Raw genomic sequence first — 14,094 nt, 5'->3', positions numbered from 1 at the left:
GGACCATAAACACCCAGTTAAAATAGTTTCCGTAGATTAAATTGTTGTTTTTATGACTTTATGTTTTTAAGTTTAGTTTTCGAATTTAAATTCGAATTCCCGAAATTCCCGGCTGTATTTGCAGTCGGTTAATCAACCAATCCGCGTAGGATTATTTTATATACTTTTATGTACCTACTTATAATAATATAATAATATTATAGACAAAATTAAAAAAAGGTTAATCAAATGCAACAAGGTTTTTGTAGGCCTTTTTAAGAAGATAAACAAAGTGTAAAACAATAAATTATTATTTAGAATATTGAGTAAATTATTTGCTATGAGTGAGTATGAGTAAATTACTTTGTAAATACATCGTTTTTTATTTTCTGTTTGAAAATCACAAGGATTGTTTGACTTTTCTGCTTAAAAAGTTTAAAAACATTAATTAAAAATATGTTTTGACTTGACAGACTGACTGAACTGACCAAGTAGTGAAGCAAAAGTCCCAACCCTGTCGCTACTCAAAATCTACTGGCTATTTGCTTCTGCTTTCTGCTAAATTAAGACTTATTTATACAAAAACTACTACTAAATCCGACCAATGAGTCCACGGCTTACCTTGCTAATGCATTTTCCATTGTCGGTAAACTATAAAAAGACCTTTCCACGCGGATAAACAAGAAAATAGTTATCTCCGCCACAATGGCCACCTTCCCCTACGTCATAATTTATGTATTGTCACAAACCGTATTTAGCTCCCGATCACATTATTCACACATTATAAAGCCCGCGAAGCGTGCCGATAACGGAACGTTGTGTAAGACAAGATGGCGCCTATTGACAGTGACAGTTGTTCGGGCGCGAAAAGTGTTTGGATTCTCAGCGTCAGCAGTGGTCTTTCCCTTGAGCTAATAGTTCGTAGCTTTTTAAAAAAAATATATAATATTCTTTTTGCAATACATAGTAATAAATATGACGTGAAAAATAGAAAGAAAGAAAGAAAGAAAGAAAGAAATCATTTATTCGGCAAACACATAAAATCCAAACATACAAAAGAGTAACAAATAAATATCGAATAAAATATGTAAGCCGAAATGGCGACCAGCTCAGCATGGTGCCAAGGTATCAAGCCAAGGCGCTGATTTTCAGCTGGAACCAAGTACAAAAGTAGGTATGGTGGCAAAATAAACAAGTTAATATGTACGGAAACAGAAACAAACAAAAACAAACAACAGCAAAACAATAGGATTAAACATATGACTTAGGAAAAAATGTAAAAAAAGGAATAAGGATAAATTACATGGAAGTTATGGAAAATATATATATATATAAAGTATAAATATGAACCTAAAAATAATTCAATGTATTGCCCTCAATTTGCCGCAATAAAGTAAACTCTTTGATGCGCTTACGGAATATTGTGACAGATGACAAATTACGAAGAGGGGGAGGTAAATTGTTCCAGATTTTGGCTGCGGCATACTTGAAACTACCTTTAAAAGCTGTTAATTTGTGACTCTGAACAATGAGAAGGCCAAGACGAGATCTAGAAGACCAGTTTAGCTTTTCTAATAAATATAGGGGTTTACGGTATTTAACAATTCCAAAGAGGAGAGTAGATAGATGAATGTAGCGGCGTGACGACATGTTTAGCATTTTTGCAGAATTGATGAAGGGTGATACATGTTGTCGCGGTGGAATGTTAAAGCAATATCTTGCACAAGCATTTTGAACTTTTTGAATGAGTGCCTTAGTTTTTGCTAAAAGTCGCGGTCCATAAACAGAGTCAACGTAATTAAATTTTGACAAAATTAATGATTCAGTAAGATTTATACGAAGTTTGAGGCAAAGATAATCTCTTATTTTGTATAAAAGTTTTAAACGGTAAAAGCAGTTACGGGAAATTTCTACTATGTATGAATGAAAACGAAGTTCAGAGTCCATCAACAGACCTAGATTACGAGCTTCTGAAGTAGAAGTAATAGACTGTCCATTTATGTATAATTGTGGCGATTGAGATTGAATTTCATTTAATTGGTGCTGAGTGCCTAGTATCATATACTTGGATTTATTTGGGTTTAAGTGGAGGAAATTCAGTTTAGACCATTGGTTCAACCGGTCAAGATCATTGTTTAATTTTGTAACGGCTGAGTTAACACTATCTGGTTTGCATGATATATATAATTGAAGATCGTCAGCATACATATGAAATTTAGCATGTTTTATAGAGTAAGATATGTCTAACATGTAAAGAATGAACAACACAGGTCCAAGGATGGAGCCTTGCGGGACTCCCCTTTTTACTGGGGATGAAGACGAAACCATGGGAGATCCGTTACTTTTGTAGATTTTGACATATTGAGAACGGTCACACAGGTAGCTTCGAAACCACTCGAGAGTAGACGCTTCGAAACCATAAGAAGATAGCTTGTGAAGTAAGAGAGGTATATCAATGCTATCAAAGGCACGAGAAAAGTCAAGAAGAACAAGAAAAGTGCCCATTCCATTATCTTGGGCTTCTAAGATATTACTCGTAACGTCGAGCAAGGCTGTGGCTGTACTATGTTTCTTTCTGAATCCTGACTGTGCTTCTGGGAGAATTTGATTGGTCTCCAGAAATTCAGTTAATTGTAAATGCACTACCTTTTCTAGTATTTTAGAAAGAATTGAAAGGATACTTATTGGGCGAAGATCATTTACGGTGAGAGGGTTTGAATTTTTTGGTAGAGGTCTGACAATTGCAGTTTTCCAGGTATCCGGAAAGATAGAAGTAGATATAGATTCATTGATGATGAGGGTAATAGATTCAAGAGAATAGGGTAGGGTTAGTAAGATCATGTCTAGGGAAATCTGATCAACTCCTTGAGCATTTGATTTAAGATTATGTACTATTTGAGAGATGATTTCAGAACTAACAGATTTAAGTTTGAAAGTAGCGTCTGTTTTAGGTATGTTATTATAAGACGAAGGATTCGATGGATGCAAAACAATATTAGGAGAGGGGTTAAGAAAGTGTTTGTTTATTTCTTCAGGAGAGGAAATGTGATTGGGTAAATCGTTTTCATGTTTGGGTGGCAAGACATTGGATTTAAGGTTTTTCCACAAAATTTTAGGATTATCTAGGTTCTTGTTGATATAAAACTCAAAATATGCTTTTTTTTCCCTTTCAATAGCAGAAGTCACATAGTTTCTTAGTTTTTTGTAATATTCAAGATGGTTATCTTTCCTAGTTTTATAATATCTTTTGTGGGCTTCATTTCTAAGTTTAAACATTAACTTTATATTGTCGGTTATCCAAGGATAATAACGATCTCTAATAACAATTGATTTTAATGGTGCATGTTTATCAAATAGTTGAAGTATAGTGTTATTGAAAGTAGATACCATCTCATTAACGTTATCTGCATCTTTAATAGAATCCCAAGGAACAAGTTTCAAGTCTTGTTCAAATAAGGTAGTATCTATGTCTTTTATAGGTCTATAGGAAATATGTTTGGGACATGGTTTATCTTTTTTAAAATTTAACTCACATGTTATCAGAGCATGGTTGCTCAATTTGCTGCCAATAACGTCAATTGTCACATCTCTAACTCGAGCGTCAGTGCAGATGACGTCAATAAGAGTGGCACTATGATCGGTAAAATGGGTTGGTGATTTCACAACTTGTTCTAGATTGAGAAGCTCAATTAATTCTAACAATTTTGCAGATTCAGGAGATGTTTTATCCAAAAGGTTTATGTTAAAGTCCCCGAGGAGGATAATGTTATCATAATTTACGAAATACTGAAGCGATTCTGTTAAAGCCTCTAAGAACACCCCATAATTGGACCGAGGCGGTCTATAGGCAGTGCCAATAACTACCTTTTTACCTTTGATATTCAATTTTATCCACATTTGTTCTACTTGAGGACATGCAGGAAAATCACAATTCCTAACATATATTCCCTTACGGATATAGAAAGCAAGGCCACCACCGACCCCATTACATATATTTTTAGGACGAGGGACACTGCGAAGCGTATAACCTGGGATAATAGGAGCCTTACTATTATCATCAATGTGTAACCACGTTTCATTTATTGCAAGAATGTCAATTTGATGTTGAGTAGCTGCCAATATTAATTCATCATGGTGAGTGCCTAAAGTGCCTGGATTGTAGAGACCAACTTTAAAGTATTTGTTGTACATCATAAACTTAAGTATATCGCGTGAATATAATTATTGTTATAAGAACAATATTGATTAAGTTTGTGAGTAAGAAAATTCAACGGCGGATTAAAAACTCCAGGCAGTTTTGAGATGTATGAGTAGTATGAAAAGTGGCTAGACATTGCGATTGCTGTATAAATTATACGTACAAAACATCGAGTATATGGAAATACATATATAAGTAAGATTATAAAGGTAGTCAAAGAATATAATATTATGTTGAGAGACATCAGACTAAGGGATATAGGGAGAGAGAGTAAATTGACATAATAATGAGATATACAAGAAAAATACATAGTGCCTTTGCCATACAAATCAATAAGAAATTGACTTTTGCTTATATGTACGACTAAAAAAGAAATAATAATTTTTTGATATATAGGGCGTAATGTAATGTTACACTTATGTACTAGATAACATATTAAAAAAATTATAATAAGAAAATAAGTAAAATTCACAGTAATTGACTTAACATTGAATATTGCACAAAAGTTAAATGTGTGAAACAATATGTCTGTATATGCATGGATTGACAGTTTAGAGATGGGATTAAGGTGTAAATAGTAATTTAAAGATTTTAATGTATTTTTGAACGCTACCTTAATTGATAATTTTATACTGACACAAATCTGGCGAGCTAACAAAATTAAGAACAAAAAATTTTTGTTATGTCAGTTTCAGTACGTATACGATAGCGAGAAGATCCGTGTTCCTTGCGCACGAAGATATTTCCGTCCCGAGTCCATACGTATTTCCACTGTAAACGTGAAGCTTCTGCACGGGCCTGATAGAAGAGTTGTCGGTTGGTGCGGGTAAGTCGCTCGTTGATATAGATGGGAGAAGTGGTCGAGAAGTCTAAAGCTGCCGTAGAGAGCCCTCGGCGTACTCGTGCTGCATTCAACAGCTGATCGCGGAGGACACGGCGTGCCAGCTTCACGACGAGAGGCCGTGGACGCTTGCTGTCACTGTCCTGCTGTAGGGGCCTCGCCGGCTTAACGGGTCCCGCGCGTTCGACGCTTACTATGTCTCGCTCTTCCAGAGAGATGCCCAGTTTTGATGATAAAGTAATGGCCATGTGAATACCTAGTTCGTTCGGATATTCAGGTATACCTGCTATTTCTATATCGTTGTTTAAGAGCTGCTGATCGCGATCATTGATGTCTAGTTTCAAGGTAGCAATTGTTTGTTCTAAATTTAAAATTTCACTGGATGTAGGGGCTGGCATGTCGGCTGGGGATTCTCGCTGCAACCGCGCACCGGCTTCGATAGCTTCCACACGCAAGAAGAGCTCGTCGATACGCTGGTTGCAGTTTCCAATTGCAGCAGTGAAGGCACTTCTCAATTCGCGGATTTCAGTACGAGTGGCCTGCATTTCTTCCCGATTTAGACGTATCTCAGATAATATCGTTTCTAATGTGTGTTGCTCAGTAGGTATAGGGGGCGCCATAGGTGGTGTAATTTGTTGATTTTTATTGCTCTTAAATTGGGTAGTATTAGCTATGGGCCTGTTGATGTTTCGAGTAGGTACTATAGGAGAATGAATCGATCCATCATGCTCATCTGTAAGGGTTTGTGGCGTCGCAGGTGAATTACCAGACTTAAGACCTTTATTGTTAATACATTTAATACATTTCCAGTTCTTTTTATGCTCAGATGACATGGTATTGAAAAATCGTTTTTCGCTTACATTAGCACAAGTTAAGTCATAGTATTTAGAACAGAAAAAACATTTAAGATATTGTCTACTTTCAATTTTAAATAAGCAACTTCCGCAAATTATTGAGGGCGCCATCTTGCGCAGAATGCCCGTATTATTTTGGAAGTAATGATGTCACCCAAATATGGTGAAAGTAGTAAGAGTCACTAAATATAGATGTCGGTACTGGTCCCGTAAATAATAGACGGAGACGCGATAATTTAAAAATTAACGAAGCGTTGAACCACAATTTGTCCACTTTTTGATAAATATCGAAATGCCACACAGTATGAATGTTCACCAGATAAAAACTAATAGCTTGAAAGGTAAATGTTGTAAGCACTGCACCGTTTAATATAAAAAAAATAAAAATGTTTGTATACAGTCAACAGGGGCACCACACTTTTTATTAATTACACTGATACAGTTATTGTTTTACTAGGATAACACTTGCACAGCTTTTTAGTGATATACAGCAAATGTTTATAATGATTACACGGCAAAAGGTGTGTAGTTTATATTTTTTACAAATTAAAATATACAGAGCCGATGTTGTTTAGACTAGTAGCGCCATCTCCTGTCTGTAAAGTCCTATAAATACTTTTAAATTTTCTAAGTAATCTCTCTTCTTCAGTCTAAATATAATTTTCATAAAAATAGGATATATTTTTTTACATATCTACATATTTACCTAGATGTAGTGTTTTTCTTGTAAGTAGTTTGAGACTTGACACACTTCACATTTTATTAATTCTACGGCTCCATCATTTAGATGTACCTAAAAAACAGGAGCAACAGCTTAACAATACTTAAATGTTATTTTTGAAGAGTTTTAATTAAAATTAATCATATAGCAAGTATAGTTTTAAAGTCAATTTCTTGGGCTCTCTTTCAGTTTTCCTGTATTAATATTGATAAAAACAAAAATCATTAATTTTCATTGAACTAAATAACGAGCCGAAATACAGAGACAATGTTCATTCCAAAAACCAAACGAAGCTGATGAGAAACCACCTTGTATTTGTTAAATTTCCAAGTCATTACTCGCTCTATCAACTGTGAATTTGTAAACGTCTCGGCTGAAAACGGCATCGATGGCTGTCAACCTGCGTAAATGGCCGCCGCCGTCTCAAAGAACAAGGGGGTTAAAAATACTTGTGGAGTCGATTTCATACTTTTAATTTTTCTAACCAACGCCGCGTATTTCGGAATAGTTGCGTGTTACAAATTGATTTATTGTAGATTTATAAATTACATATTTAAATGTATACTTTAATAATGAAAATTATATATAATAATACTTTTAAGGCCTGTATTTATAACAACCTGTTACATAGCACTATTTTCGTTTCTAAAAGGTAATTAAGGGTATTTATTGCCCATGGTAAAACCGAATAAATTCGTATTATTTATTCGCCAACCAAGTGTTACAATGATCTTAAAGTACTTACAAACAGTGCTTATAACTTAGTCACCTTTTACAGACAGTTGCGAATTTGCGTCTCCTACTATGTTATGACATTATAGTATTTTTAATATATAAACGATTCGAGTAATATTTTAAAGATCAAATATGTGTGTATGCTCTAATATAGTGCATACAGAACAGACCTAATTCTTTTAATTTTGTATTTAATATCTTTCGAGTACGTAGTAAGTACTATTACGGATTCAGTGCGCATGGACCTTTAAGTGTCACTGTCAATGTTCCAATGATTTATAAAAAACTATATTTTGATTTTCGAAGATATTTTTTTTTCTTATTCATTTTTAATAAATGCACTCATTCAACGCAAACTTCAAACTGGCGACACGCTTTCATGCTTGCAATTACATTTCTATGTAATGTACCGTCCGTGAATAACTTACCTAAGTAAGAGCAACAAAGGCCAGCACGCTCGTGACACTTCCCATTCCTACTTAGCATAAGTCTATGGCATAGATTTCCGACAGGAATTATAACTATATCTACTCCCAAGGGTAGGCATCGACATGGAGAAAGCAGAACTGGCAATTCGAATGTTCCATTTATAAAAACACATTCGAATGTTCCTTTTTCAAATGTTGAAACAAATGCCGAGCAAGACGCTTTCCTTCGTCCAAATACGGGCACTGGCCAGTATTAACGAAGCTGAAAAAACAAAAAACCGCACTCGATCGCTAATTCTTTTGGGTATATTTGATCCCTCTTTTGTTCTCAGACCCGTATTGGTTGGCATTTGACGGCATCTGTACTGTAACTAAGCCACTTATGGATTACTCGGCCGGTTTAGTGATGGGCTTAGGTTATATCGTTTGTTTTTCCCACTAAGTATTAAGAAAGAAGGTATTTATTTGTTAAAATACATAAAACAAGTATCGCTATGTAAGTACTTTAATGAAATAGTTGATGCTTAAAGAGGCACTTACACGTCGCCGTCTGTTTTATTTGTGTAAAATATGTATTTAGGAATCCTAAGTTAAGTTTTACCTACATAAATTTATTATATAATACTAGATGTTGCCCGTGGTTTCGCTCCCGTGGGAATTTTGATATAAAATATAGCCCATAGCAATCTTGGATAATGTACCTTTCTAATGGTGAAATAATTTTTGAAATCAGTTCGGTAGTTTCGGAGATTACCCGCCTCGAACTTGTATGTTACCTACTAACAAAGTCACAAACGCTTACTTTTTATAATAATAGTATAGACAAGAGTATTATATAAACAAGCTGCGCCCCGAGGCTCCGCTCCGGTGCGAATTTCGGGATAAAAAGTATCCTATGTGTTATTCCAAGTTATATTGTAACCGTGTACCAAATTTCGTAACAATTCGTCCAGTAGATTTTTCTTGAAAGGGTAATAAAAATACACACACACACACATACCTACATCCTCACAAACTTTCGCATTTATATTAATATTTACCAACCTAAAAACTAAAATAAAACTTAATGATTAACATGATAGTTTAAGACGATTATTATATATAAATTGATCTTATAATTATTTTTATTTATTTAAACTTTATTGCGCAACTTAAAACGATAGCAATAGGTAGGATAGGCATTGTCGGTCTGTCAAACCACGCAAAAAATGACGTAAATATACTAAATAATAAATCATTGACAGTACAGTCAAGAGCACATCAATTTACCACAGAAATGATACTCTGTGGCGCGGCAATAGCAGCGAGTTTGCAATGAATTTGTGTTGGTTGATGTGCTGTTGACTGTATAATTGCAACGCCAAAAATAAACTAAATATACAAATGTGGAGATAAGTCTAAAATTAAATGTAAAAATGTGAAGGTAAAATATAAAGTAAAAATAAATAAATTACATAATACTTAATTACATTGAAAAGTCACAAAGATTGGATGAGCCATCAAAGCAAATAAATATATGAAAATCGATTGATAAGTCATTGAATCCGGTGCATTTCGGCGCGCTGGTCCCATGTTTGCTCATAAACTTGCACAAACCATATTTTAGCTACACTATCGATAGTCGATACTAATGGTGTCGCATCCCTACCGCAGCTTGACCAGAACTTTGCCAAATGAAGCGGGCGAGTGTGAGAGTGAGAGCCGCGGATTTCGTACAGAGCAACTTCTGTATTCAGAGTCTGCAGACTTCGTTACAGACCGCGTTTTTTAAAAGCTCGTATAAACCTAATTTTATGCAGACAGAACGTATGAGTTGTATGGAATTGTACACAAGTGAAATATGTATTGTCAACAAGCTTTTGTTTAGTACAATATAAAATTAGTCGTCTACCAAGACGCACAATAATTTAAAAAAAAACAATATTGTCTATTGCTGTGTTAGGTAAAGTAGTCACCATCAGCGCTCTCTTCTCGCCAACCTCTGTCGGGTATTCGTGCACGTTGTGAATATTGTGAGTAATACAAATGTTAGTGTAATATAAGAGATGGGACTGTATATAGGTTTCATATATTATAAATACTAGTTGTTCGCCGCGAACTAGCGAACACAATATTTTTTTACATAATTGTGAATATTTCAAAAACGGCTTAACCCGATTTTGTTGCCCGACGAACTTAAAAATACCTTTTAAATTTCATCAAAATCGGTTGGTTCGTCAAAACTGTTGTTCCGCCAATGGTTCAAAAGTTATCGCGTTTTATACAAATGTATTTTTGCCCCAAGTCGAATTGTATTTACATTTGGGAAGTAATTAAAATATAATAAATTTGGAAATGATTTCATCCTCAAGAAAATTGTTGGATCGTTATGACAGTGTCGAAAAGCTTTGAAAGTGGCCTGGTGTGTCAACTTGTGCACAGCTACAACGAAAGGCCACGTTAAGGTCGGAGTGGAGCCGAAGGAGTGGAGCCATGGCGAAACCGCTTTCCCACTCGTCTGCCTCAGCCCCGCATATCATAACACAACTTTTGTTTGAGAAATAGCAGTAGGGCGTCTCATCTTTAATATTGCTTCGTAGGCCCACCGAAACAACACATAGACGTGAACAACACGCTGGTGTTCGAACACTATGTCGGCTCTATATACGTCATTACTCTATACTCAAGTTGAGTGCATACAAAGAGTAAAACCTCTAATGGTTCGTTAAGTGCGAAATAAGTAAAGCTTTGTCAGCTTCTACTAACCCGTGCGCCGGGTGCCGGCACCGCCGGCTCCCACGGACCTTAAAAATTCAGTAACCAGCGCCAGCACTAGATTATCTTATGCCCCAGGTGTGAGCTAAACTTTGGCGCCCCCAAACCTCTCTTCAATATTACAAAATTCCCGATAGGGTTCATATTGTACCTTTTCGTAAACAGTTTATTTAATAATTGTAATATAATATGAATTGTAATAAATGCTTTGAATTGAATACAATTGAAGCTATGTTTAGTGGAATATAAACGGGGCTTCGCTCTGGCAATATAGGGACTCTATGTTATAAACAGGAATAATGTAGCTTCTAATCAAATCAAAAATATTTGTTTGTTTAAATACCAGGTGTACATAAATAAAACTGGTACATTTAAAAGTGCTTTGTATTCTGCCAAAGTGGTGTACAAATATTAAAAAAATCAATTTATTAGGTCGATATAATCGATGCCCTGCGATAAAAAAGTGTCGTGTGAACGGATACACAAATAGCCATAATATATTCTGCTAGTTTTTGTCTTCCCCCACGTTAATTTTCCACGGCAACAGTTATTTCTTCGGAATAAAATAGCCCTTGTCTTCTCTTCTTCCTATGCCCTTATTCTTAATTCAAACTACATTTATCCATTACTTGACCTCGGTGGCGCAGTGGTAAGCTTCTTGCCACTGAACCGAGAGGTCCCGCGTTCGATCCTCGGTCGGGTCATGATGGAAAATTATCTTTTTCTGATTGGCCCGGGTCTTGGATGTTTATCTATATATGTATTTGTTATAAAATATAGTATCGTTGAGTTAGTATCCCATAACACAAGTCTCGAACTTACTTTGGGGCTAGCTCAATCTGTGTGATTTGTCCTAATATATTTATATTTATTTATCCAAAATATCAAAAATATTGGTTGAGCAGATTAAGCATGAAGAGATAACAAACCAATCAAACTTTCGCGTTCATAATACTCTGCACTATTTATTATTTATGTGTTTTTCTATTTTCCCTTTTATTTTTTTTATACCTGTTCTTTTTTTATGTTGTGCATGTCATTGTGGCAAAAATAAATGCATTTATCAATCTATCTATCATAATATTAATTATGAATAAGGATTAGGATTCCAATTACAACGCTATTTAACGCGTGTTGTGAAATTGTCTGTCCTAACTGCACTTGAACATTTAGAGAAGGATATAAGCCATTTCAAGACACACAAAACAAGTGCTTTTAAACTTTCGCGTTGCATAGTTATAAATTAAACGATTAAATTAATTAAAAGTTTAACACCTGTCGTTTAATATATAACACAAACAAAGCTTTATCAGTCAGATGCTAGAGCTGAAAATAATCAGGGTTAAGTATTTATAAATTACCTGTTACCAGCCTTTCGGTCAAGAAATAAAGGGCCATTTGAAAGCCAGCGGCGCCCCCCTGACCTGCAGGTCCCGGGCGGCGCACAACAATGGTAGGGCCGCCTCTGTCACTAACCCAATCGTTTTGAAACACGATATAAAGGTACTAGAAAAGTACATAACAGACATATATATATTGCGGATGGGATTATTTTTTCATTAAATAAAAAGATTAAATTTTCAGTAAGGTAAAGTAAGATTAACAGTTTGTCAATAAACTGAAGATAACGGATTTTAAAACAAACTACATTTTTCTGCCATGGCAATACCAAATATAATGGTCAAGATTGGTTGATAAACACGCAGTGTTGCCAGACGACAGGAGACAGCGACCTCATTGAATTTCTTCACTTGATAGACTGTACCTAATTAGATACTATTCGACTGGGTAAAATATAAAATGAATTAAGATATTTAAATAATCAAACACGATAATTAAATGTCCCTTTTAATTACGAGATTTACATTTTTTTCGGTCTCATTAAAGTATATTAGAAAAATGCTTTTGACTCTATAATCCTTGACGTCACAATAAATTACTTTCAGCTGCGGTCAAAAAGCATCATTAATACATATAATAAAATCGAAGAAAGGTCAAATTTGTACATTGGATATTTTTTTAAATTCTTCACGGAATATACTTAGTTATTGATATAGATGACGAAAATATAGTTTTGGAAATTTTTGTCTGTCTGTCTGTCTATCTGTCTGAACGCGCATCACTCGAAATCTATTGGACCGATTTGCTTGAAATTTGGTATGTAGGTACCTTATATACCGGGTTAACATCTTAGATACATTTCATCCCGGTAAATGGTCAGGTTCCCGTAGGATAATTGAAAAACTAATTATGAATAAAAAATGCCTCAGAATCCCGGGTTAACATCTTGTAGACATTTCATCCCGGAAAATGAGGAGGGTCCTGTGGGAAAATTAAAATAACAATCCACGGAGCCGATTTACTTTAAAATTTTGTAGAAAGGTGTAAACAGAATATAAACAAAATATAAACAAATTGTTTTTATCTATTAAAGTCTGATATAGATGGGCGCAGTATGTATCAATATATCAGTATAAAACTCCTTCTGTTACTGAGTGACTGACTGACTGACTGACAGACAACGTACACCCGAAACTGCTGGGCGGGAAGCTGAAATTTGGCATGTAGGTGAGCTATAAGAGAGGATTTTTGGAAATTCTACTCCGAAGGGGGTGAAAGGGGTGAAAAACTGTAAATATGAAAGTTCTACACCGTCGAACTTAGTGACTTGAAAATTTGGATTTTGGTTATTTACAACATACGTGTTTCAGATTTTTCTGAAAATTAACCCTCAACCCCTTAATAAGGGATGAAAGATTGTATGGGACTTAATACAATTTTCAAGATAAAAAGCTGAAAATTGGCACACTTACTTTTGTAATAAATAACAGTAATAGTAAATACAAAAAATGTTTAATTTACGTTTGTGGTTAATAAAAAACCGGGACGTAAAACGTAATGGAAAATGGGACAGCACGTAGGAAATGGTAGGGGATATCTACATAGCAGGAAGCGGGATTGGACAAGTTTGCGGGACGAGACACGCAGCGGGAAACAGAAAATTGAACTAAGATGAGAAAAAATGCGAATTTGAATCATCATACATGTTTACCAGTCTTACAGAGTACAGTCTTATCGAGTAACTTCCGTCATCAGTTGAGCGTCGGAGCCCAAGGTACGCGTTCCTATTTTTCGTCTCCACTTCTCACGGTCGTCGGCATTCGTAGTTGTTAAGCCAAATGGCTTGTGTTCAAATGAACACATCGACTAAGCCTTAAACGATGTCGAGAAGTTCAATTTGCCAGTCATCATGGCCAAAAACGGCCACGCATATGTCGACTGATAGAAATAGCCATAATAATATGGCGTTAAATCCACCATTTTGTACTTATTTCATGTAATTAAATGCAATCATGTTTTTGTAATACGCAAATAAAAAGGGAGACCCGATTCATGTTATTCCATTTTGGGCACCCGTTCTAGTGGCGCCTTAGTTAAATAAACCTGTGGGGCGTATCACGAAACACAAAACACGTAGCACGTCATTGCGTCCTCACGTTATCTCTTTTTTACACTATGCGCACTCGATATGGGAAAAAGAGACGGCGCGTGGATGTTGGTAAATAAATAAATATATTAAATAA

General features: G+C 35.2%; 2 protein-coding genes across 4 annotated transcripts in view; one reads left to right on the top strand and one right to left on the bottom strand.

Moving 5' to 3' along the window:
- LOC128682516 (uncharacterized) overlaps positions 1-14,094 on the top strand; it is a 63,962-nt gene that overhangs the window by 41,722 nt on the left and 8,146 nt on the right. The gene's annotated exons all lie outside the window — the stretch shown is intronic.
- Positions 4,729-6,075, bottom strand: LOC128682517 (uncharacterized). Its single transcript, XM_053767257.2, has one exon. It carries the CDS (start codon positions 5,981-5,983, stop codon positions 4,838-4,840), a length of 1,146 nt encoding a protein of 381 aa, XP_053623232.1. The 5' UTR covers positions 5,984-6,075; the 3' UTR covers positions 4,729-4,837.

Source organism: Plodia interpunctella, chromosome 30, assembly GCF_027563975.2.
Source record: "Plodia interpunctella isolate USDA-ARS_2022_Savannah chromosome 30, ilPloInte3.2, whole genome shotgun sequence".
In the NCBI taxonomy this organism is placed as follows: domain Eukaryota; kingdom Metazoa; phylum Arthropoda; class Insecta; order Lepidoptera; family Pyralidae; genus Plodia; species Plodia interpunctella.
Note: the sequence above shows the minus strand (reverse complement) of the source record. Positions and strands in the feature narration are given on the sequence as shown.